The sequence below is a fragment of the Cebus imitator genome, unplaced genomic scaffold (assembly GCF_001604975.1).
Source record: "Cebus imitator isolate Cc_AM_T3 unplaced genomic scaffold, Cebus_imitator-1.0 Scaffold240, whole genome shotgun sequence".
Taxonomy (NCBI): domain Eukaryota; kingdom Metazoa; phylum Chordata; class Mammalia; order Primates; family Cebidae; genus Cebus; species Cebus imitator.
The window spans coordinates 3,186,503-3,211,261 of record NW_016107555.1 but is presented as its reverse complement, the minus strand read 5'-3'; the positions used below and the strand labels follow the sequence as shown (position 1 = coordinate 3,211,261).

General features: G+C 38.6%; 1 protein-coding gene across 1 annotated transcript in view; it reads right to left on the bottom strand.

Moving 5' to 3' along the window:
• Positions 1 to 8,555: 8,555 nt before the first annotated feature.
• LOC108282425 (guanylate-binding protein 6-like) overlaps positions 8,556 to 24,759 on the bottom strand; it is a 24,902-nt gene continuing 8,698 nt past the window's right edge. Inside the window, exons 3-11 of the mRNA XM_017498357.2 lie at positions 21,732 to 21,859; positions 17,035 to 17,144; positions 16,638 to 16,834; positions 14,088 to 14,333; positions 13,038 to 13,318; positions 12,124 to 12,336; positions 10,959 to 11,061; positions 10,421 to 10,614; positions 8,556 to 9,487 (exon numbers count right to left, since the gene is read on the bottom strand). Coding sequence (XP_017353846.1) covers positions 9,251 to 9,487; positions 10,421 to 10,614; positions 10,959 to 11,061; positions 12,124 to 12,336; positions 13,038 to 13,318; positions 14,088 to 14,333; positions 16,638 to 16,834; positions 17,035 to 17,144; positions 21,732 to 21,859 — 1,709 coding nt within the window. The 3' untranslated portion in view covers positions 8,556 to 9,250. The remainder of the gene's footprint in view (positions 9,488 to 10,420; positions 10,615 to 10,958; positions 11,062 to 12,123; positions 12,337 to 13,037; positions 13,319 to 14,087; positions 14,334 to 16,637; positions 16,835 to 17,034; positions 17,145 to 21,731; positions 21,860 to 24,759) is intronic.

Here is a 24,759-nt window from a genome sequence, read left to right as displayed (position 1 = left end):
AGGTGATGGGGAGGAAGGCAGCAAATCACACTGCCACATGTGTACCTATGCAACAATCTTGCATGTTCTTCACATGTACCCCAAAACCTAAAATGCAATAAAATAAATGGAAAAAAAAAAGAGACAAAGAAGGGCATTACATAATGGTGAAAAGGATCAATACAAGAAGACCTAACTATTCTAAATATATAAGAACCAAATTCAGGGACACCCAGAAACATAAAGGAAGTTCTTAATTACCTACAAAGAGACTTAGACTCCTGCACAATAACAGTGGGATACTTTAACACTGCGCTGTCAATATTAGATCAACAAGGCAGAAAATCAACAAGGATATCCAGGACTTGAATGCAGAACTAGAACAAGTGGACATAATAGACCTTAACAGAGCCCTCCACCCCAAAGCCACAGAATACACATTCTTCTCAGCACCACATTGCACTTACTTTGAAATTGACCACATGATTGGAAATAAATCACTCTTCAGGAAATGCAAAAGAACGGAAATAATAACAAACAGTCTCTTAGGCCACAGTGCAATCAAATTAGTTCTCAGGATTAAGAAACTAATTCAAAAACACACAACTTCATGGAAACTGAACAAATGGCTCCTGAATGTCTACTGGTTAAACAATGAAATGAAGGCAGAAATAAAGGTGTTCTTTAAAACCAATGAGAATGAGGACGAAATGTACCAGAATCTCTGGGACACATTCAAAGCAGTGTCTAGAGAGAAATTTGTAACAGTAAATGCCCAAATGAGAAGAGATAAAAGATCTAAAATTGACACCCTATCATCATAATTGAAAGAGGTATAGGAGCAAAATCAAAAGAAACTCAAAAGCTAGCAGAAGACAAGAAATAACTGAGATCAGAGCATAAATAAAGGAGATAGAGACACAGAAAAAACCCTTAAAAAATCAATAAGTACAGGCACTGGTGTTTCGAAAAGCTCAACAAAATAGACTGCTAGCCAGATTAATAAAAAAGAAAAGAGAGAAGAATCAAATAGATCAATAAAAAAATGATAAAGGGGATATCACAACCAATTCCATAGAAATACAAACTACAATCAGAGATTACTACAAACAACTCTATGCTCATAAACCAAGAAACCTGGAAGAAATGGATAAACTCCTGGACACTTGGACCCTCCCAAGACTAAACCAGGAAGAAGTTGAAACCCTGAATAGACCAATAACAAGGGCTGAAGTTGAGACAGCAATTAATATCCTACCAACCAAAAAAAGTCCAGGTCCAGACGGGTTCACAGCCAAATTCTACAAGACATACAAAGAGGAGCTAGTACCATTCCTTCTGAAACCATTCCAAACAATCCAAAAAGAGGGAATCCTTCCCAAATCATTTTATGAGACCAACATCATCCTCATACCAAAACCCAGCAGAGACCTAACAAAAAAAGAACATTTCTGGCCAATCTCCATGATGAACATAGATGCAAAATGCTTCAATAAAATACTGGCAAACCAATTGCAACAGGACATCAGAAAGCTTATCTATCACGATCAAGTAAGCTTCATCCCGGGGATGCAAGGCTGGTTCAACATACACAAATCTATAACCATAATCCATCACATAAATAGAACCAAAGACAAAAACCACATGATTATCTCAATAGATGCAGAGTTGGCTTTTCACAAAACTCAAAGCCCTTTATGCAAAAAACTCTGAATAAACTATGTATCAATGGAATGTATCACAAAATAATAAAAGCTATTTACAACAAACCCACTGCCAATATCATACTGAATGGGCAAAAACTGGAAGTGTTCCTTTGAAATCTGGCACTAGACAAGGATGTCCCCTCTCACCACTTTTATTGAAAATAGTATTGGAAGTTTTAGCCGAGCAATCAGGCAAGAAAAAGAAATAAAGGATATTCAATTAGGAAAGGAGGAAGTCAAATTGTCTCTATTTGCAGACGACATGATGTATATTTAGAAGACCCCATTGTCTCAGCCCAAAATCTCCTTAAGCTGATAAACAACTTCAGAGAAGTCTCAGGATACAAACTCAATGTGCAAAAATCACAATCATTCCTATACGGCAATAACAGACAAACTGAGAGCCAAATCAAGAGTGAACTCCCATTCACAATTGCTACAAGGAGAATAAAATAGCTAGGAATACAACTAACAAAGGACATAAAGGACCTCTTCAAGGAGAACTACAAACCACTGCTCATGGAAATAATAGAAGACACAAATGGATGGAAAAACATTCCATGCTCATGGTTAGGAAGAATCAATATCATGAAAATGGCCATACTTCCCAAAATAATTTATAGATTCAATGCTATTCCTATCAAACTACTAATGCCCTTCTTCACAGAACTGGAAAAAACCACTTTAAACTTCATATGGAACCAAAAAAGAGCTCACATAGCAAAGACACTCCTAAGCAAAAAGAACAAAGCTGGAGGTAGGCTGCTGGACTTCAAACTATACTACAAGGCAACAGTAATCAAAGCAGCATGGTACTGGTACCAAAACAGAGACATAGACCAATGGAACAGAACGGAGGCCTCGGAAGCAACACCACACATCTACAACCATCTCATCTTTGACAAACCTGACAAAAACAAGCAATGGGGAAAGGTGTTTAACAAACGGTGTTGGAAAAGCTGGCTAGCAACGTGCAGAAAGCAGAAACTGGAATCCTTCCTGTCACCTGGCACTCAAATTAACTACAGATGGATTAAAGATTTAAGCATAAGACCTAACACCATGAAAACTCTAGAAGAAAACTTATGCAAAACCATCCAGGACATAAGCATAGGAAAGGACTTCATGAGTAAAACACCAAAAGCATTAAGCCAAAATAGACAAATGGGATCTAATTAAACTTAAGTGCTTCAGTACAGCAAAAGAAACAATCATTAGAGTGAACTGGCAACCAACAGAATGGGAAAAAATTTTTGCAATCTACCCATCTGACAAAGGGCTAATTTCCAGAATCTACAAATAGCTAAAACAGATTTACAAGAAAAAAAAAAAACATTCAAAAGTGGGCAAAGGATATGAACAGACACTTCTCAAAAGAAGACATATATGAGGCCAGCAAACATTTGAAAAAATGCTCATCATCACTGGGCATTAGAGAAATGCAAATCAAAACTACATTGAGATCTCATCTCACAACAATTAGAATGGCAGTCATTAAAAAATCTGGAGACAACAGAGGCTGGAGAGGATGTGGAGAAATAGGAACACTTTTACACTGTTGGAGGGAGTGTAAATTAGTTCAACCATTGTGGAAGACAGTGTGGCAATTCCTCATGGATCTAGAAATATAAATTCCATTTGACCCAGCAATCCCATTACTGGGTATATATCCAAAGGATTATAAATTGTTCTACTATAAAGACATGCACACATATGTTCATCATGGCACTATTTACAATAGCAAAGACATGGAACCAAACCAAATGCCCAATCAATGATAGGCTGGACAAAGAAAATGTGGCACATATACTCAATGGAATACTATGTAGCCATAAAAAAGATGAGTTCATGTCCTTTCTGGGGACTTGGATTAATCTGGAAACCATCATTCTCAGCAAACTGACACAAGAACAGAAAATCAAACACCACATGTTCTCACTCATAGGCGGGTGTTGAACAATGAGAACACGTGGACAAAGGGAGGGGAGCATCACACACTGGGGTCTGTTGGGGGGAAATAGGGGAGGAACAGTGACGGGTGGGGAGGGTGAAGAGGGATAATGTGGGGAGAATTGCCAAATATAGATGATGGGGAATGGAGGCAGCAAACCACCTTGCCATGTATGTACCTATGCAATAACCCTGCATAATATGCACAAGTATCATAGAACATAAAGTAAAATAAAAAAAAGAAGGAAACATAAAATAAAATGTCTAAATTTAGCTGGAAAAAAAAGAATGTACAGAAATAAAAGTAATGGTATCTGTTTTATATGGTGTGGCTGTGTCCCCACCCAAATCTTATCTTGAATTGTAGTTTCTATAATCCTCATGTGTCATAGGAAAGACCTGGCAGGAGGTAATTGATTCATGGGGGTGGTTACTCCTATGCTGCTGTTCTTATGATAGTGAATTTTCATGAGATTTTATGGTTTTATAAGGGGCTTTTCCCCCTTTGCTTGGTACTTTTCTCTCCTGCTGTCATGTGAGGAAGGATGTGTTGTTTCCCCTTCTGCCATGATTGTGAGTTTCCTGAGGCCTCTCCAGCCATGTGGAACTATGAGTCAATTAAATCTCTTTTCTTTATAAATTACCCAGTCATGGGCAGTTCTTTATAGCAGTGTGAGAATGGACTACTAAAGTAAACTGGTACTGCAGAGAGTGGAGTGTTGCTGTAAAGATGCCTGAAAATATGGAAGTGACATTGTAACTGGGTAACAGGCAGAGATTGAAAGAGTTTGGAGGGCTCAGAAGAAGACAGGAACATGTGGGGAAGGTTGTAACTTTCCAGAGACTTGCAGGACTCAGAAGACAAGAAGATAAGGGAAAGGTTGGAACTTTCTAGAGATTCAATGAGCGGCTTTGACCAAAATGTTGATAGTGATATCAGTAATGAAGTCCAGGATGGGTGGTCTCAGAGGGTGATATGGGTTGGCTCTGTCCCCGCCCAAATCTTATCTTGAATTGTGGCTCCCATAATTCCTATGTGTTGTTGGAGGGACCCAGTCAAAGATAATTGAATCATGGGGCTGGTTTCCCCCATACTGTTCTCATAATAGTAAATCAGTCTCATGAGATCTGATGGTTTTATAAGGACAAGCTCCTTTCACTTGGCTCTCACTTCTATCTTGTCTGCCACCATGTAAGATATGCCTTTTGCCTTCCACCATGATTGTGAGTCCTCCCCAGCCACATGGATCTGTGAATTCATTAAACTTCTTTTTATTTATAAATTACCCAGTCTCAGGTATGTATTTATCAGCAGCATGAAAATGAACTAATATAGATAGAGACGAGAAACTTGGGAACTGGAATATTGGTGATTTTTGCTATGGTTTAGCAAAGAGATTGATGACATTTTGCCTCTGCCCTAGAAATTTGTGGAACTTTGAACTTGAGAGAGATAATTTAAGATATCTGGTGGAAGAAATTTCTAAGTGGTAAAACATTCAAGAGGAATCAGAGCATAAAAGTTTAGAAAGTTTGCAGCCTGATGATGTGATAGAAAAGAAAAACCTATTTTCTGGGGAGAAATTCAAGCTGGCTATAGAAATATGTATAAGTAATGAGAAACCAAATGTTAATCACCAAGACAATGGGGAAAATGTCTTCAGGGCATGTCAGAGACCTTCACAGCAGCCCTCTCATCACAGGTCCAGAGGCCTAGGAGGGAAATATGGTTTCATGTGCTGGGCCCAGGGCCCCCCTGCTCTGTGCAACCTTGGGACATGGTGCCCTGAGTCTCAGCTGCTTCAGCTTCAGCCATAGTTAAAAGGGGCCAAGGTACAGCTCAGGCTATTATTTCACAAGGTACAAACCCCAAGCCTTGGTGGGGCTTACATGAAGTGTTGAGCCTGGGGGTGCAAAAAAGTCAAGAATTGAAGTTTGGGAACCTCTGCCTAGATTTCAAAGAATATATGGAAACAGCTGGATGTCCAGGCAGAAGTTTGCTGCAGGTGTTGAGTCCTCATAAAGAACCTCTGCTAGGGCAGTGAGGGAGGGATATACAAGATTGGAGTCCCCACACAGAGTCCCTGCTGGGGCACTACCTAGTGGAGCTGTGAAAGGATGGCCACTGACCTTCAGACCCCAGAAGGTAGATCTACCAACAGCTTGCACCATGCACTTGGAAAGGCTGCAGACACTCAATGCCAGGTTGTAAAAGCAGCCAGGAGGGTGGCTGCACCCTGCAAAGCCACAGAGGCAGAGCTGCCACAGGCTGTAGGTGCCCACCTCTTGCATCAGCATGACCTGAATGTAACACATGGTGTCAAAGGACATCATTTTGAAACTTTAAGGTTTGGCAACTGCCCTGTTGGATTTCAGGCTTGTGTACATCCTATAGCCCCTCCATTTTGGCCAATTTCTCCCTTTTGGAATGGATGTATTTTCCCAATGCTTGTATCCCCATTGTATCTGAGAGGTAATTAACTTGCTTTTGAGTTTGTAGGTTCATAGATGGAAAGGACTTACATTGTCTCAGATGATACCTTAGACTTGGACTTTTGGGTTAATGCTGGAATGAGTTAAGACTTTGGAGGACTGTTAGAAAGGCATGACTGTGTTCTGAAATGTGAGGACATTATATTTTGGAGGAATCGGGTGGAATGACATATTTTGTCTGTGTCCCCACCCAAATCTCACCTTGACTTGTAGTTACTATCATCTCCATGTGTCATGGGAGGGACCCAGTAGGAGGCAATTGAATCATGGGGGCAGTTACCCCTATGATGCTGTTCTTGTGGTAGTGACTTCTCATAAGATCTGATGGTTTTATAAGGGACTTTTCCCCCTTTGCTCGGCACTTCTCTCTCCTGCTGCCTTGTGAGGAAGAACATGCTTGCTTCCCCTTCTGCCATGATTGTAAGTTTCTGGATGCTTCCCGAGTCACACAGAACTGTGAGTCAATTAAATCTCTTTCCTACATAAATAACCCAGTCCCTTACAGTTCTTTATAGCAGCATGAGAACAGACTAATACACTGTTTGTAAATTAACTTTATCCTTTAAAACAAATACAATATTCCAGTAGGTTGCACCTGGGCCACAACTGTATTTATTACTTGTATGCCCTTTCTTTCTATTTTAACATGTGCTTTATGATGACCTTCAGTACCATGAGTAATTTGGATTCCAAGAGTCCTTAAACATTTTAGGCATTCTTATTTCCCTAGTACACACGTAGCTAATAAATGGCCACAGAGATTTCCTAGGAGTAGAACTGGGGAAAAATTACCATTTATTCATATCCTGGAATTGCAGTATTCTTTTCCTGTGGTCCTGCCCTCCACTGCAGCTGATAAGTTCAGGGTCTGAAATTAGCTCAGGTCAAGGCTATGGATGTGATTTGTTATGAGGGCTACCTCTTAACCTCTTGTTAAACAGCACTGATTTCACTTGTTTTCTCTCAATTTCATTTGACCCTATGGATGCCCCATCCTACTGACCAACTTCAGAATTCTCCCTGGTCAGGCCTAGCGGTCTGCCACTGTTTACTATAACTGAATCTACTTAGATTCTAATGATTAAGGGCCAACATCAGGCCTCTATGTGTCTGGGTCTATCATCCCCTATCAGAGTGTTGAGTTCTGGAAAGGCACATTGTCCTTTTTATCTGAGCCTACCACAAAGATACCACCATTGAATGTACAAGGATGGCATAATCCCTCTCACCAGTGCTTAATCTTAATGTTTGGTAATTTGTGCTTCTAACACCTTATAACTTTAATTCAGAGATAGGCAGTAGAAGCTACTCTTGTTGAGATTTTAAAGATCACAGAAAAGTGCATGCATTTGTCTCAAAACAAATTTAAGGGATTGAAAAATAAGGCCAAAATGAAAGAAAGCATAGGATGTATTTTCTGCACTCTAGTACTCAGATCTGAGACTCCTCATTGAGCTGGATGATGTAATTCCTAGAATCAATGAGCAATTTCATTATCTGACAGCCAAATTCATATTCCTTTAATTATTATCACTATTAATATTCTACCTTACATTTTCTTTTTCATTTCTTAATAGATAAAATAAGCTTTCTTCACTTAGAATAATAGTCTCTAATCTCATCCAGGTCACTGCAAATGCTGTTAGTTCATTCCTTTTTATGGCTGAGTAATATTCCATTGTATACATATACCACAGTTTCTTTACTTATTGATTGATGGGCATTTGGGTTGGCTCCACGATTTTGCAATTGTGAATTGTGCTGCTATAAACATCCATGTGCAAGTATATTTTTCGAATAATGACTTCTTTTCCTCTGGGTAGATATCCAGTAGTGGGATTGCTGGATTAAATGGTAGTTCTGCTTTTTGTTCTTTAAGGAATCTCCAAACTGTTTTCCATAGTGGCTGTAATAGTTTACGTTCCCACCAGCAGCGTAGAAGTGTTCCCTGATCACCACATCCACACCAACATCTACTGTTTTTGATTTTTTGATTATGGCCTTATTCTTGCAAGAGTAAGGTTTTGATTTGCATTTCCCTGATTTTTAGTGATATTGAGCATTATTTCATATGATTGTTGGTTATTTGTATATCTTCTTTTGAGAACTGTCTATTCATATCCTTAGCCCACTTTGTGATAGGATTGTTATTTTAAGTGAAGTAATTTAGGAATGGAAAACCAAACATTGCATGTTCTCACTGATATGTGGGAGCTAAGCTATGAAGATGCAAAGGCATAAGAATGATATAATGGACTTTGGGGACTTAGGGGAAAGAGTGAGAGGAGGGCAATGGATAAAAGACTACAAATACGGTGCAGTGTATGCTTCTCAGATAATGGGTATACCAATATCTCACAAATCACCACTAAGAAACTTATGTAGCCAAATACCACCTGAACCCCAATAACTTATGGAAAAATAAAATAAAATAATAAATGCATTTATTTTTTAAATTTTCTTATTTTACAAGATAATGTTGTACAGGTAAAATATTATTGAAAAATAAGCTTGCCTTACAAAATTCAAAAGATAGAATACACAATGAAAAGTATGTGTCCCTTCAGTCCCTAATTCCATCTGATTTGTCCCAGAAGGAGCCAATAATAGTAGATTTTCAGTAATCCTTCTAGAGATATTTTATGTGTATATTTGCATGTTTGCATGTAATAATTGCATTTTACCTTGGTGATAAGATAACCCACACTGCTTTGCATCTTGCTTCCTTTTTCACTTTATAATGTATCTTCGAGACTATTCTGTAGTAGTCAAAATAGAACTCCACTGACAATTTTTATACTGGTTATATAATATCCCAGTATTTGTACAAACTAAAATTTATATTACCAATCTTACATGAAGAACATTCACATATTTTCCAATATTTTGCCATTAAAAGCAATGCCTTAGTGGACCCACTATTTGTAAATGGTTTTGCAAATTTATATTTCCTAAAAGTGAACATGGTTATTCAAAGTGTGCATGCATCCATTCTATCTCACGTGGGCCAGGCAATAATATCCTTCAGTAAGTACTTTTTATATTTAAAATGTTGCTGAATGAAAATGGAAAACATACAGACCAAAAATATGTCAAAGTATGTATCCACAATCTACAATATTTTATTTAGAATTCTTTTTAAATAGTGAACTTACACCTTTGACAATCTGATTAAATAATTTACCATCCTCAGCGAATACTGAAGAAACTATCGCATTGCCAAGTCTGTCCAAGGCTTGTGCAATCCAGGGTCTATTATCACTTTTTGTAGTATCAATCTTATTTTTTAATTGATTTATCTCTGCATTCATCTCCTCAGATTTCTTCTTAAATCCTTCTTCAAGCAAATTCTTTTGGGCCTAAAAATATGTAAGGAGGAAAGTAAAATTTTTAAAATCCCTATTCTTTTAGGAATTGCATTTTGTATTTAAAAATTTTGTTGAACAGTCTTAATTTTACTCCTAAAAACAATTTCTCAACTATCAGAGAGGAATTTGGACCTAGACATTGTGAGGAACCATAGTTTACAACTTTATTAATACTCATCTACTATTATGATTTTGTTATGGTCCTAACACAGGTATGAGGACAAATGCTATATATTCCTGCCCCAAAAGTGCCATTTGAGAGGTAATCATTGGTCTGATTGCATAAATTTAGTCTTACTTGGGTGGCATGGTCACCCATATCAAAAATAACAGGAATTTATAAGCTGATCTAAAATCTCTTATGAGGGAACTTTCAGATGGACAATGCAAGAATTTCCCCTACACTGTGTGCTAACATGGGCAAGTTATCTATACAGGGAAACAACTGCAGCATGTTTAGAGATTGTTCCTTCTGTGTCTATTTAAGTCTAGAAATTTGAGAGAGTTGTGTATCAGAATGGATCTACCTCAGGGTGTTTGGGGGGTAGTAGAGCTGATAATATGTGTTACCGATAAAGCAAACCAGTTTCTGTTCATATCGAATACACATGAGTGGACTATCTGTTTAAGTAGGACTCCTGAGATTATTTTAAAAATCTCCCAAAATGGCAACTTGAACCCTATTTACATTCTCCAAGGACTTGTAGGGGCCATAGTCAACCTGCATTCTTCAGGATCTAAGTATAGAGCAGAAATCAAAGCCATCTTTAAAAAATTTTAAAGGATTCATCAGGACTTTTAATAACTCCCAAGAAGCAAATGGTGATGCGCTTCCTTGCACGATCCTGCTGTAACCTTCACCAGCCCTTCCTGAGGTACCTGGGCAATGACCATCTGGCCTGCTGAGGCCATGGACAGACTTACCTCCAGTTTATGGTCCAACATCATATTCTGCTCTCTCAGTATGTGTTCTCTTTCCTTCTCCAGCTTCTCTTTCAGTTGGGCTATATTTTCCTTAAGAGTCTTCTCTTGAGCCTCCATCTGTTGCTGCTGCTCCTGTAATTTCTGTTTTAAAAGCTCCTGTTCCTTCTCAGCTGCTTCCTTCTTGGCCTTCTCCACTACCCCATGAAGGTTTTAGAAAGAGAAGAAAATAATAGATGAAGACTCATCTCTACCCTTCTGAGCTCAGAGATCAAACCAACTTTGAAAGTTGGGGGGGACAGGAAATCACAGAATTCACTCTGGTTCACATTATCAAGAACACATTTCAGAATGTGATGGGAAAGGCCCTGCCTGGCTGGCTGATGTACAACCATAACCACAGCTACCTTGGAAGATTAAGCAGAGTGTATGTTCCACAGAAGAAAAAACTCTTTATTTTGGGAAAGTCTTCTTGGTGGATCTGTCAGAAGGCATTGCAGGAATCTACCCATCTTGCTATAAGCTGAGACCTGCCCCATACCTGCTACTGCCTTTTCCCGATCAGTAAGGGCTTTATCTGCCTGCAGGATGGATTTCTCTATTGCCGCCTGAGACTGCAAAAATATCTGGAAGATCTCTCTTGCCTATGGAACAAAGAAAAAGTCAAAAACTTAGATTTCTTTAAAAGACTAAGTTCTTGAAAATCTAGGTTCTGAAGATTAATGTTACATAAATATGTCCATATAATTTTTTATGTTTCAAATTCTGCAGTGTGCAAGCTATAAAGTGTGCAAGCTCCTTAGCGTGACCAGAGGCCCTCCTCATCTCCTGCTTCCTGTCTCCCTCCGGGTCCTCTTCCAGTGCTACCTCCCTGTAGCTGTTCTTGGTTACAGCCACTCATAACTAGGTACAGTTCTACAATCCCACAATCTCTAATGCTTTTATATATTTGCCTTCCAGTGTGAAATGCTGCTGATATGTGCTGTTACTTTTTCCTGTTACTCGCTAACTGGAACTTTAGGCAAGTTATTTAATTGTCTTTGGGCACTAAGTTCCAACCTATAAAATTTCCAAATTAAGGATGCTTCTTAAAGTCATTTGGAAGATTACATTAAAAGGTCTAAGAAAATAGTTTAACAGTATGCCTGAGGTTACAACCGTTGAATATAAGTTAATTGTATTATTACTAATACTATGCTTATTACCACCACCTATGCATCCCATTTTCATAGGTCCATAAGTGTTATTGCTCTCTATGTAATTGTCTATTTCTTTCAACAGATGAATATAAGTTAATGGTATTATTACTACTATTACGTTTATTACAGCCACCTATGTATCCCATTTTCATAGGTCTATAAGTGTTATTACCGTGTATGCAATTGTCTATTTCACTCTCTTATTTTGATCAGATTGGAGCACAGACTCTGATTTAACCTTGTAAATAGCCAGCCCTTTCCACACGAATAATTTTTGTTCTATCTCTCCCAGATTTCTAAGAGTGTTATTCTTTCTTTGGGAATAAACATTTCGTTTTTTTTTAATATATATTTTATGGGAATAAACATTTCTATTCTAATAAATGATAAAGAGTGGACATCAAAAACTAAGATGTTATGCTATCCCACTGCTCTCTCATTATGGCTAGTGCTGAAGATTCCATTTACTCCATCCTATCAGCTTCCCATGCTCTCCTTATTCCTCACCTTTACTCCTTTCCTGGGCACTTGCCAATAGTCCTGTTCAATCTTTTCCTTTGTTTCCATGTAGAGCTTGTACCCTCCAGGAACAGAGAAACTTCCTGCTGAAATACTTTCCATTAGGGCCTTTGAGAGCTCATTGAGTTTGGCCTGGCAGTATTGAACAGATGACTCTTCATTCTGCAGCAAGAAATCCCCCTTCTTATTCACTATGATTTTCTGCAAGGGAAATGTAGGGAGATGTCACCAGGAAAAATAAAAAGAGGAAACGAAATTCTACAAAATCTTGTAGAGATGGCAATCTAACTGAGGTCTACATGAGAAAAACATTCTAGTGGAGTAATTGTGGACTAAATCAGAAACACAAAACTTGAAATATTCACCACTGTGAAAACTCTTGGTAAGTTTATGGGTTTTTCTCAGGTTTCTCATCTGTGACATGATGGGACTGAATTCTATAATCTCTGGTTTTTTACAGCTGTAGCATTTTGTGCTCCTTGTCATTAGTGGTACAATGATATAATAAGGAGAACTATAATTTGAACAACGCCCTAGAATGAGGGTCTGGTAAGATACGTGTTGGTTCCTGGGAAAGGTAGACTGTGTTCAGAAAAAGTGCACCACTCAGGGTAACTTGCGGGTGTTTAGGGCAGCTTTAGAATCCTTAGAAGTGTTCACTTAAGGAGGATCTTAGGAGTTTGTACTGATTTTACCTCAGTTATCAGAAAGTTTTTAGGGTAAGTGCCCGAGTCTTGAAGAGATAAAAGAGGGATACGTAGTCTTTTGAAACCCTATTCTTCATGAGAATCCAAGGTAAGCTATTTCTCAGTAAGAGATGAGCTTTGAGATCAATAAAGGCAACTATAAGCAACATTCTTCAAAGGGAAGGTTCATGAACAGCAATGACTGAGATAGATTACCACAAGCATCTTCTGGAATTCCTGGTTTTCATCCTTGAAGGAGTGCTCCATGAAGACTGCAATGGCTTCCCTCTCACAGGCCGTGTGCACATCCAGCAGCTCCTGGAGTGTGTCTGTGGGGAACCTCACCCGCTGGGCCATCTGCCGGCTGTAGTGGTCGGCTGCCCTCTGCACAGCAGCTGAGTTCTCCCGCTGGGCCAGAGTTGTCACTGCATTCTCCAGACAAGGCACTGCTCCACTGTTGATGGTGTCTACATAGGTCAGCACCAAAATCCCTAGCCCTGAATAAACCAGGAAATTCAGATAATAAATATGGAGTTGAAGCTCAATGGGATCCAGGACTCTAAGCACGCATGCACGCACACACATACACACACACACACACACACATGCACATGTCCCATCTCTTACCCCACATACATACACACACACTCCTACCTGCTTCTGCTATTATCACTTTCAGTTTCTTATTGGCTTTTCATTATTATAGTTCTTCAGACCGCAGTGATAAAAAATTTGAATATCTACTTTCATCTAACATACTAGAGGACATTGGAAATATAATTTCTCATTTAGAAAATTATAAGGAAGATTTTTACACAGGTAAATGATAAGGCAGGGTAAATCTTATTACATTTACTCCTAATTCTGAAGCTACCAATGGATTTTCATGGACATATGGGCTAATATTTATTCCCAGACTTTTTTAAACTTCCAAAATATCTTTTGTATTCTCTTTGCAAAGAATACAAAACACATAGGACTTCCCCAAAGAAAAAAAAAGTATATATCTGTTTTATACCCAGTTAGTTATTTCATTATAGGTGGAGGTATATTTTAGATATCTGGAATCCACAGATATCAGTAACAAGATTTGCAATGTCAGAGAGGGTAAATTGCAATAAGTCAGATAAAATACATGTTTCTTCATGAAGTATGAATACCTGTATACACATAGTACTATATAGAGTCAAACAAAAATGCTGAAAAACACATTATGCAACATATTCAACACATTAGGCCCCACTAAAATGTAAAAAGGAGACTCACGATTCCCTGTGATCATGATTCCCTCTTTGAGGGTCTTGGTCCTTGCATGTGTGAAGATGTAAGAACAGAAAATGTTTGTTTGCTCCAGGAATTTAGGATCCAGTTGCTTTTCGGACACCTTCTCAATATTGGCTAGAAGGTCTTTGTCATTTGTTGGCCGGTCAAAGACAAAACACTTCCGTCTTGGAAAGAAATGCCTGATGCATTCCCTGGGCAAATTGGACATTTGGGCTTTGGGATTCCCACCTTAGGGATAAGAAAAACAGAGAATATAGTGAAAACAGTCTTGGTATATGAGACCTAAAGATATTTTTGACAGAGTTTGTTGTATCTTTATGGTCTTCTACATTTATAGAACTCCTTTAACACAAATGTTCAATACTTCTTTGCACATCAAACTTGTAACATTGCTATAACTTTGATAAGAAAATTCAGAAGACTTCAAATTATACTGCTTTGGTTACAAGACTACAGTAAGCAAAACACTGTGGTACTAGTACAAAAATAGACACAGTAACCAACGGAACAGGTGAGAGAACCCAGAAATAAAGCCACACAATTACAACTATCTGATCTTTGACAAAGTCTACCACAAGCAAGCATTGAGGAAAGGAATCCCCTGTTCAACAAATGGTGCTGGGATAAATGGCTTAGCCATATGCAGAAAAGTGAAACTGGATCCCTATCTTATACCATATCCAAAAATTAAGTCAAGACATATTAAAGCCTTAAATATACAACCTAAAACTATAGAAATCCTTAAATACCATTTCGGAAATTCTGGACATAGGCCCTACAAAGATTTTACAATGAAGATGACCAAGAGGAATTGCAACAAAAACAACAATTGACAAATGGAATGTGATTAAACTAAAGAGCTTCTGCACAGCAAAAGAACTACCACAGAGTAAACAGACAAGCCACAGAATGGAAGATAATATTTGTAAAGTATACATCTGTCAAAGATCTAATATCCAGAATTTGTAAGGATCTTAAATGACTTACCAAGCAAAAAATGAACAATCCCATTAAAAAGTGGGCAAAGGACATAAACAGATACTTTACCAAAGAAGACATACATGTACCCCACAAACGTACAAAAAAAATGCTGAACATCACTAATCATTAGAAAGATGCAGGTCAAAACCACAATGAGATATCATCTCACAAAAATCTGAATAGCTATTCCTAAGAAGTTAAAAAAATAACAGTTGCTGGCAAGGTTGCAGGGAAAAGGGAATACTTATACACTGCTGGTGAGAATGTAAATTATTTAAGCCACTGTGGAAAGCAAGTTGGCAATTTTTCAAAGAACTTAAAACAGAACTAACATTTGACAAAGCAATCCCATTATTGGGTGTATACGCTAAGGAACAGAAATCATTCTACCGTAAAGACACATGCACATGTAGGTTCACAGCAGCACTATTCACAATAGCAAATACATGAAATCAACCTAAATGTCCATCAATGGTGGACTGGATGAAGGTAATTTGGTACATATACAACATGTAATACTACATAGCCATAAAAAATGAATGAAATCATGTCCTTCACTTCAACATAGATGAAGCTGGAGGGAATTCTTCTCAGAGAATTAATACAGAAACAGAAAACCAAACACAGCATGTTCTCACTTATAAAGTGTGAGCTAAACATTGATTGTACATGGTCACAAAGAGAGGAACAATAGACATTGGGGACAATGTGAGGGTAGAGGGTAGGAAAAGGGTGAGGATTGAAAAACTACCTATCAGGTTCTCTGCTCATTACTTGTGTGATGAAATGATCTATACACCATACTCCACAACATGCAATTTACTCAGGTAATAACTTGTACATATAGTCTCTGAACATAAAATACAACTGGTAAGAAAAAAAGAGAGAGAGAGAAGAGTCTGAGACCTAATCTCTCTCTCTGTCTGTCTGTCTGTCTCTCTCTCTCTCTTGCTCCCTCTCTTGCCATGTGACATTCCTGGAACCCTTTCTCCTTCCACCATGTGTAAAAGCTTCCTGAGGTCCTGACCAGAAGCAGATCCTGGTGCCATGCTTGTACAGCCTGCAGAACTGTAAGCCAAATGAACATCTTTGCTTTAAAAACACCCAGTCTCAAGTATTCCTTTACAGCATTGTAAAATGAACTAACATACACATACATTTTTATTTGCAGGCATTTCATTGTAATTTCATGGCTAACAATCATCTAGTCAATTGTTTTCCTAAACACACAAAAGCAGTGGGCAAAATAAGGATCACAAGTATCTGTTCTTTAGAAAGTCTTAGCACCCACTATGGACCATTTATAATTTGAATGCTAAAGAACAAATTATATAAAGAACACATTTGTCTTGAATAATTTCTCTCTACTTTAGGCTCTACTTTTCTTAACTAAACTCAGCTCTAGTCCCAAGAGCTTTTCAACATACCCCTCACTGCCCATTTTTACAGACCTCAATCTAAAACACAAAGGCAACCCTAGAGATGATTGACAATGTTTAGCAGACCCCATACCCAACTGGACCACCCACAACCCAGATCATGCACTGATACCTTGAATCAGCTTTAAGGCATTCTCCAGGTACTGATCTTCTGTGATAGGGTAACCGTTCAACTTTAGCTCCAGGGTGAAATCCCGTACAGTCCAAATAAAGTCTGGAAAGAAACTCACAAACTCTGTGGAATTTTCTGCTTTATCTGAACTTGGGGATGACTTCGACTTAATTAGTTCTGTGAGCTCTGTCACATAACTAGGACTTGGTTAAGGAAAAGAAACCCCCTGTCCACAATTACCACATTTCCTTTATAAAAATGTTATAAACACTTTCTTTTCTTCTGTACCTCCTATGCTGTACCAATGGTAACTAAATGAAAGGAAAGGAGGAAATGACTTGATCTTTATTCCCATAAAGTCAAGCAAAACATGGTGGTTCATTTCCTGGAAGGATACTGCAGCTGCTCCAGGGCCTGGTGATTGATGGTGCTCATGCTATTATACACAAAAGTGCTGCACAGGAGAACAGCCAGGGCAAAAATCCAGGAGTCATTCTTAGGGTCACCCTAAAAAGCACATTAGAGTAAAGGACTTAGGAGTGCAGTCTTTAGAAATTCATGGAGACATTTAGTTTATGAGTCTTTCTTTTATGATTTCAGCTAACGTTCATGCTGTACAAATAGAACAGACATAAATGCAAATAATAGCTTTGATAATTACAATATGTATTCTCATCACAATTTCTTTATATGTAAAAGGGTTCTAATCTTTATAGGGTTTTCTTTTTCCCCAATTGCATGAAATTGTACGTATAGAAAAACTAGTACTGCATCTGCTTCTAACTTGGGTATTCATGATGGATAGCAGCACTTCTTCAGTCTACACATATTTGTGGGCCATGAGCCATACAAAATTTACCATAGTAGACATAGCTGGGATTGTAATTATATCTAATTAAATTCAACAAATATTTATAAGCACTGCAAACGTTTCCCACTGTTCCTATGTTTAGAAAAACAAATTTAATAATCACACTTTTACTCTCAAGATGGCTGTTTCAAAGCAATGACAAACATTCAAAACAATAAATTCAATAAAAATAACAATATTTATAAAAAGATTACATCTTAGTAATGTATATGGGTGGAATTTACAGCTATAATATTAAATTTTAAAATATGTCTATCAAGGAAGATTCGTGCAATTAAAGTTGGAAAAAGTGTGTGTGACATGAAAGTTTCCTGGAAGTCATGAGCTGATTATGAACTGGTAGAATGTGGATTTGAAGAAATGAAAGTGATTCTGCATGTAGAAAGACTCAGAGAAACAAAACTAGAAATTATAGACTGCAGGGGTCTTTGCAATAAGAATAGAGTTTGACTGAACAAAGGATAAGTAGTCAAGATTGGATAGTGAGCTCAGGTACACAGTTGATGAAGGGCAGGACAAGGTTAATTTCTTTATATAAATTATAGTGTTCTAAATTATAGAATAACCCAGAAGTTATTTCTACTCCAAACAGTGTATATAGCAGGTTCTTAGAGCAAATGTAAAAACTGAGATGTAGAAATTTTTACATGGTTCCAGAAGATTCTATGGGAGTCTAGAGGTAGAAAACACTATTCATTTCCTTATTTCTTCCAAACCCTGGTTTTTAAAAAGTAATCAGAATTCTTCTTGGATGTGGAACTCATGACAAACAATAAACTATTTAGACAGAAGTATATCACTGATATGTGGCTTTATAATAATTATAAAAATTACAATGATATATTATTTATTTATTTGTTTATAGAAATAGGGTTTCATTATGTTGCCCAAGTTGGTCTTGAACTTCTGGCCTCAAGTGATCTGCCTGCCTCAAATTCCCAAGGCACTAGGATTACAGGCATAAACCACCATGTCCAGGCCCCAGTGACATTCTTTAAGAAATATAAAAAACGATCCTAAAATTAACATGGAACCACAAAATATCCTGAATAATCAAAGCAATACTGAAAAGGTATCACACTTCCTGATTTCAAAACATATTGCAAAGCTACAGTAACCAAAATAGTATGGTGCTTGGATAAAAACAGGTGTACAGACCAATGGAGAACTCAGAAATAAAACTCTGCATTAATAGTCAGTTGATCTTTGATAAGGGTACCAAGGACACACAATGGGAAAAGACTGTCTCTTCAACAAATGGTACTGGGAGCACTGGATATCTACATGCATGCAGAAGAGTGAAATTTGATCCCATTTTACATCATATATAAAAACAACTGAAAATGGATTAGTGACTTAAATGTAAAACCAAAAACTGGATCCAGAAACCCCAATACTGTGTATCTATCCAAGGAAAATGAAATGAGGATGTTGAGACATCTACACTTCCATATTTATTGCAGTGTTACTCACAATAGCCAAGGCATGGAGTCAACTTAAGTTTCCATCAACACGTGAATGAATTTTTTTAAATGTGTCATGTAAACATAAAATGATTTAGTCTTTAAAAAGAAGGAAAGCCCATCATTTGCAATAACTTGGATGAACTTGGAGGACATTAAGCTAAGTGAAATACGCCAGACACTGAAAGACAAATACGACATGACCTCACTTATATGTGGAATCTGAAAAATTGAGCTTATAGTAGTAGAAAGTTGAATGGCGGTTACCAGGGAATAGTGGGGAGAGGAAAGAGAAGGCTGGGAGATGCTGGTCAAATATACAAAGTTTTAGTTAGATAGTAGTTGGGAAAAGATAGAAAACCATAAATCTACCAAGAAAATATAGAGAAAAAGCTTCTTGGCATTGGTTTGGGGAATGATGTTTTTGGATATGACATCAAAAGCACAGGGAAAAAAAGCAAAATTAGGCAAGCAGGATTTCATCGAACTAAAAGGTTTCAGCACAGCAAAGGAAATAATCAACTTAGTGAAAATGCTACCTACAGAATGGGAGGAAAATATTTGTAAACAGTAAATTTGATAAAGGGTTAGTAGCAAAAATATATAAAGAACTCATGCCAACTCAATAACAAAAAATAAATGACCTCATTGAAAATGAGCAAAGACCTGAATATACATTTCTTAGCAAAAAACCTACAAATGAAAAGCAGGTATGTAAAAAGATGCACAAATCATGAATCAGAGTAGAACAGTGTGATTGCCAGGGCCTGGAGGTGGAAGAAATGCAGAGATGTTGGTTAAAGAGTACAAAAATTCAGTTATGCAAGGTATACTCTGGAGATCTACTGTATAGCAGAGTGACTATAATTAACAATATTATATTAATTGTAACCTGGAATTTTGCTAAGCGGATATATCTTAAGTGTTCTCACCCCCACCTCCAAAAAAAAGAGAATGGAAAAAACAAAAACCGTACCCATGTGAGGTGATGGCTATATTTTTGGCTTAATTGTGGTGATCATTTCACAATGTATACACATATTAAAACATCAAGCTGCATACATTAAGTATATATAATTTTATTTGTCAATTTTACCTCACTAAAGCTGAAAAATAAACAGAATTTCTAACTTCTGTTTGGACACAAAGACTAGAGAAATTTAGAAACTATTTTCAAATAAGTTTCAAACTAAGACAAAAAAATATATAAATTGTTCATTTTATATATTAATAGGAAGCTAAATACCAAATATTCATCTTAAAATGTTTGCTGTGGGAAAAACACATACTTTCATAGAACCAGTACAGTTGGAATTGTCTCAAAGCCTTCTGGAATACTATGTGGGTAGTTGATTAGCTTCACCATATAAAATATATAAACCTAACTCTCTTAATTTCTACCCTCAAATTCATCCTTCACGTGGTAGCTCAGAAAGTAGATGAGATGCCCTTCCTCATCACCTGGGATTGGGTCAATACTTCTCCTCTTTCCCATCAGGGCACTCTTAAAAGCAACTGCACATGGTGAAAGCTGTGATGTGCTGCCTGAATCACAGGTGTCAGCTCTCTTAATGGGAAAGCCTTACAGGGGAGACTTCCAATGAGTAATCAGTATGAAGGATGGAGGCCTGACACCCTTGTTCCAAAAGAGGAAAACTCAAAGAAGCCATTCCAGCTACAGAGCTCCTTGTGGAATTGACAGAGGGCTGGGATTGCATTGCAGTTCAAACTCCTCCATCTCGACAACTTGCTTCTTTCCCAGTCACACAACATTAAATCTGAGTGCATATTATCTGGTCTCCTCTATGACACTGAGTGCCTTTACTTTCTTCACCAATATCTATGCTACTCAGCCCAGCAGCCTGGAGCTGAGCTGCTTAACAAGTTTTTATCAAATTGAATCAAATCATTCACCACAGGGCCAAGAAATAAAAGAATGTTTTACCTAATATACTGAGGCAGAAATTAAAGAAAGAAAATAAAATCATACAAAGGACAGAGATAGGCCCTCTGTGTTGGATTAGAGACAGTCAACTGGCTCAGGCTCTGGGAGGAACCTTGATAAAGTATCTCAGAAGCCAGAGCTAAAGAGAATGTGCTCTGAGAACTTTCCCAACACTCCCTCACTGCCTGGAGGAAAACATAAATTTTCTCCCTAATCCTTGCCCTTGTAGTATAAGTAAACCTAAGAATTTATAGATATCTGTTTCCCATGTATTGCTTGCCTGTTTTGTATCTAAATAACACAGTGAAGGCCATGAGAAATGCCCAAACAGGATAGAGCTGCAAACATCAAAGAAGGAGGTTAATGTAGAGCCCTGCAGGACTGGTCTGCACCAGCCTGGACTCAAGGCCACTGGGCCCACATACCAAGAGTCACGAGTAAGCCTGTCACTGTATTGATTAACTGCTTTTTTTCTCGCTTCTGTAAACTGGCTTCTTTTTGCACCCCAAGATACATAAAAAGCCCTCACTTTGTTTGTCCAGGGCTCAGTCCTTTGCATGTGAATCCACTGAGCTGGTGTACACCTTAAATAAATCTTCCTGTCACCTCATCCAGTTTCCTGATTTCCTGCAACAATACCATGATATCTAATCTTATAGAAAAGTCTCATTCGAACAGGCCAAACTTTGTCTCACTCACTATAGTTGGATTCCTAGGTTTCAGAAACAGATCACAGCAGTTAAACTACAAGGTTCATAAAGAGTTTAGGAGAATATCCAGAAAGAAAAGAATGTGTCTGTGACTATTTTCCTTACCTTTTCCACATCGCCCAGACCCTCAGTGTCCAGAAGGACCAGGGTGTGATTTGGCTTGAAGGGGTGGGGCACACACCACATCCAGATGCCCTTGGTTTCAGACTGCACCGTGGATCCCAGAGGGAAGCCTGCAGGGAAGAGGAGGAAGCTAAGCACAGGGACAGCAGAGCAGCCAAGCAGTCCTGGGGCCACAGTGTCAGACTGGTGGATTGTAACTATCCCAGCATAGAAAATGGTACTTTCTGTATTTCCTTCAGAATGGCTCTTTCTGTGAGTCATCTACTTCAAAAAGCAAGAGACATTAAACGGGATAATGATCCAAGCAAGGGCTCAAAATAGAGATGAAGAAGAATCCATAAATCAGACAAAATTGAGGTCACTGATAGCAAGAACATCTTAAAAAGTGGTGAGGTTTGGATATAGTTTGGAAGCAGACCCGAGATGGCCGAATAGGAACAGCTCTGGAGTGCAGTTCCCAGTGAGAACAACACAGAGGGTGAGTGAACACTGCATTTCCAAATGAGTTATTATTGCCCATAGACCAGGAGATTCCTGGGCTGAAAAGTGACACGAGTTTTCAGCATGGCTGTTTCAGCTAGCACAGTGGGTCTCCACACAAAAACTCACACAAATCTGGGCGGCTGTTTCAACTGGCACCTGGAACACCTGAGAGACAGAGCTGCCCATTCAACGGAAAAAAAGGGGGCTGAAACAGGGGGCCAGGTGATCTGGCTTGATGTGTCCCACCCCCACAAAGACCAGCAATCTGAATCACTCTGAATTGAGACTTTCGCAGCAAGCGCAGCTGGACCCGGGACATTCCAGCTCTGTTAGGGGAAGGGCATCTGCCATTACCAAGGCAGTGGGCCACTACCAAGGCAGTCTGCCATTACCGAGGCAGTCCGCCATTACTGAGGCAGTCCGCCATTACCGACACAGTCCGCCATTACTGAGGCAGTTCTAACTATACCTCTATAAACAAAACCACAAGGAAGTTCACATAGAAGCTGGGCAGAGCCCATGACAGCTCAGCAACACCTCTGCAGGCAGACTGTGACTAGGCTACCTCCTTGCTAGGCAGGGCAGCTCTGAAAAAAGGCAGCAGCATGTCAGGAATGTATAAATAAAGCCCCACCTTCCCAGGACAGAGCACCTGGAGGAAAAGGTGGTTATGAGTTCTGCTGCAGCAGACTTAAGTGTGCCTGCCGAGCAGCTCTGAACAGAACAATGGAGCTCACAGCTCAGCACTTGAGCTCCCATATGGGACAGACTGACTCCTCAAGCAGCTCCCCAACCACCATATATACAAAGAGTCAACTCATAAAGGAGAGCTCAGGCTGACATCTGGTGGGTATCCTTCTGGGACGAAGATAACAGAAAAAGAAACTGGTAGCAACCCTTACTGTTCTGCATCTGCAGCACGTGACCCCCAGGCCAGCTGGGTCTGGAGTGGACCTCCAGCAGTCCTACAGCAGAGGGGCCTGACTGCTAGAAGGAAAACTAAAAAACAGAAAGAAATAACTTCATCATCAACAACAAGGACGTCCACTCAGGGACCCCGTCTGAAAGTCAAGAACTACAAAGACCACAGGTATATAAATCCACAAAGATGGGAAGAAACCAGTGGAAAAGGGATGAAAACACCCAAAAGCAGAATGCCTCTCCTCCTCCAAGGGATCACAACTCATCACCAGCAAAGGAACAAAGCTGGATGGAGAATGAGTCTGATGAATTGACAGAAACAGTCCTCAGAAGGTGAACAAACTTCTAACAAACTTCTCTGAGCTAAAAGAACATGTTCTTCCCCAATGTTAAGAAACTAAGACTCTTGAAAAGGGGTTTGATGAAATGGTAATGAGAATAAACAGCTTAGAAAGGAATATAAATGAATTGATATAGCTGAAAAACACAACATGAGAACTTTGCGAAGCACACACAAGTTTCAATAGCCGAATTGACCAAGCAGAAGAAAGGATATCAGAGATTGAAGATCAACTCAATGAAATAAAATGAGAAAGCAAGATTAGAGAAAAAAGAGTGAAAAGAAATGAACAAAGTCTCCAAGAAACATGGGATTATGTGAAAAGACCTAATCTATGTTTGATAGCTGTACCTGAATGTAATGGAGAGAATGAATCCAAGATAGAAAACACTCTTCAGGATATGAAGGAGAATTTCCCCAACCTAGCAAGGCAGGCCAATATTCAAGTCCAGGAAATACAGAGAACGCCACGTGATGGAGAGAATGAATCCAAGCTGGAAAACACACTTCAGGACATTATCCAGGAGAAATTCCCCAAACTAGCAAGGCAGGCCAATATTCAAGTCCAGTAAATACAGAGAACTCCACAAAGATATTCCTCAAGAAGAGCAACCCCAAAGCACATAATCATCAGATTCACCAGGGCTGAAATGAAGGAAAAAGTGCCAAGGGCAGCCAGAGAGAAAGGTCGGGTTACCGACAAAGGGAAGCCCATCATACTCACAGTGGATCACTTGGCAGTAACCCTACAAGCCAGAAGACAGTGGGGGCCAATATTCAACATCCTTAAAGAAAAGAACTTTGAACCTAGAATTTCATATCCAGCCAAACTAACCTTCATAAGCAATGAAGAAATAAAATCCTTTATGAACAAGCAATTGCTGAGAGATTCGTCACCACCAGGCCTGCCTTACAAGAGCTCCTGAAAGAAGCACATAACACGGAAAGGAACAACCAGTACCAGTCACTCCAAAAATGTACCAAATGATAAAAAGCATCAACAAAATGGATAAACTGTGTCAACAAATTGGCAAAACAACCAGCTAGCATCAAAATGGCAGCATCAAATTCACACATAACAATATTAGCCTTAAATGTAAATGGGCTAAATGTCCCAATAAAAAGGCAAATGGATCGAAAGCAAAACCCCATCAGTGTGCTATATCCAGGAAACCCATTTCATGTTCAAGTATATACATAGGCTCAAAATAAAGGGATGGAGGAAGAGTTACCAAACAAATGGAGAGAAAAAAAAAAAAAAAAAAA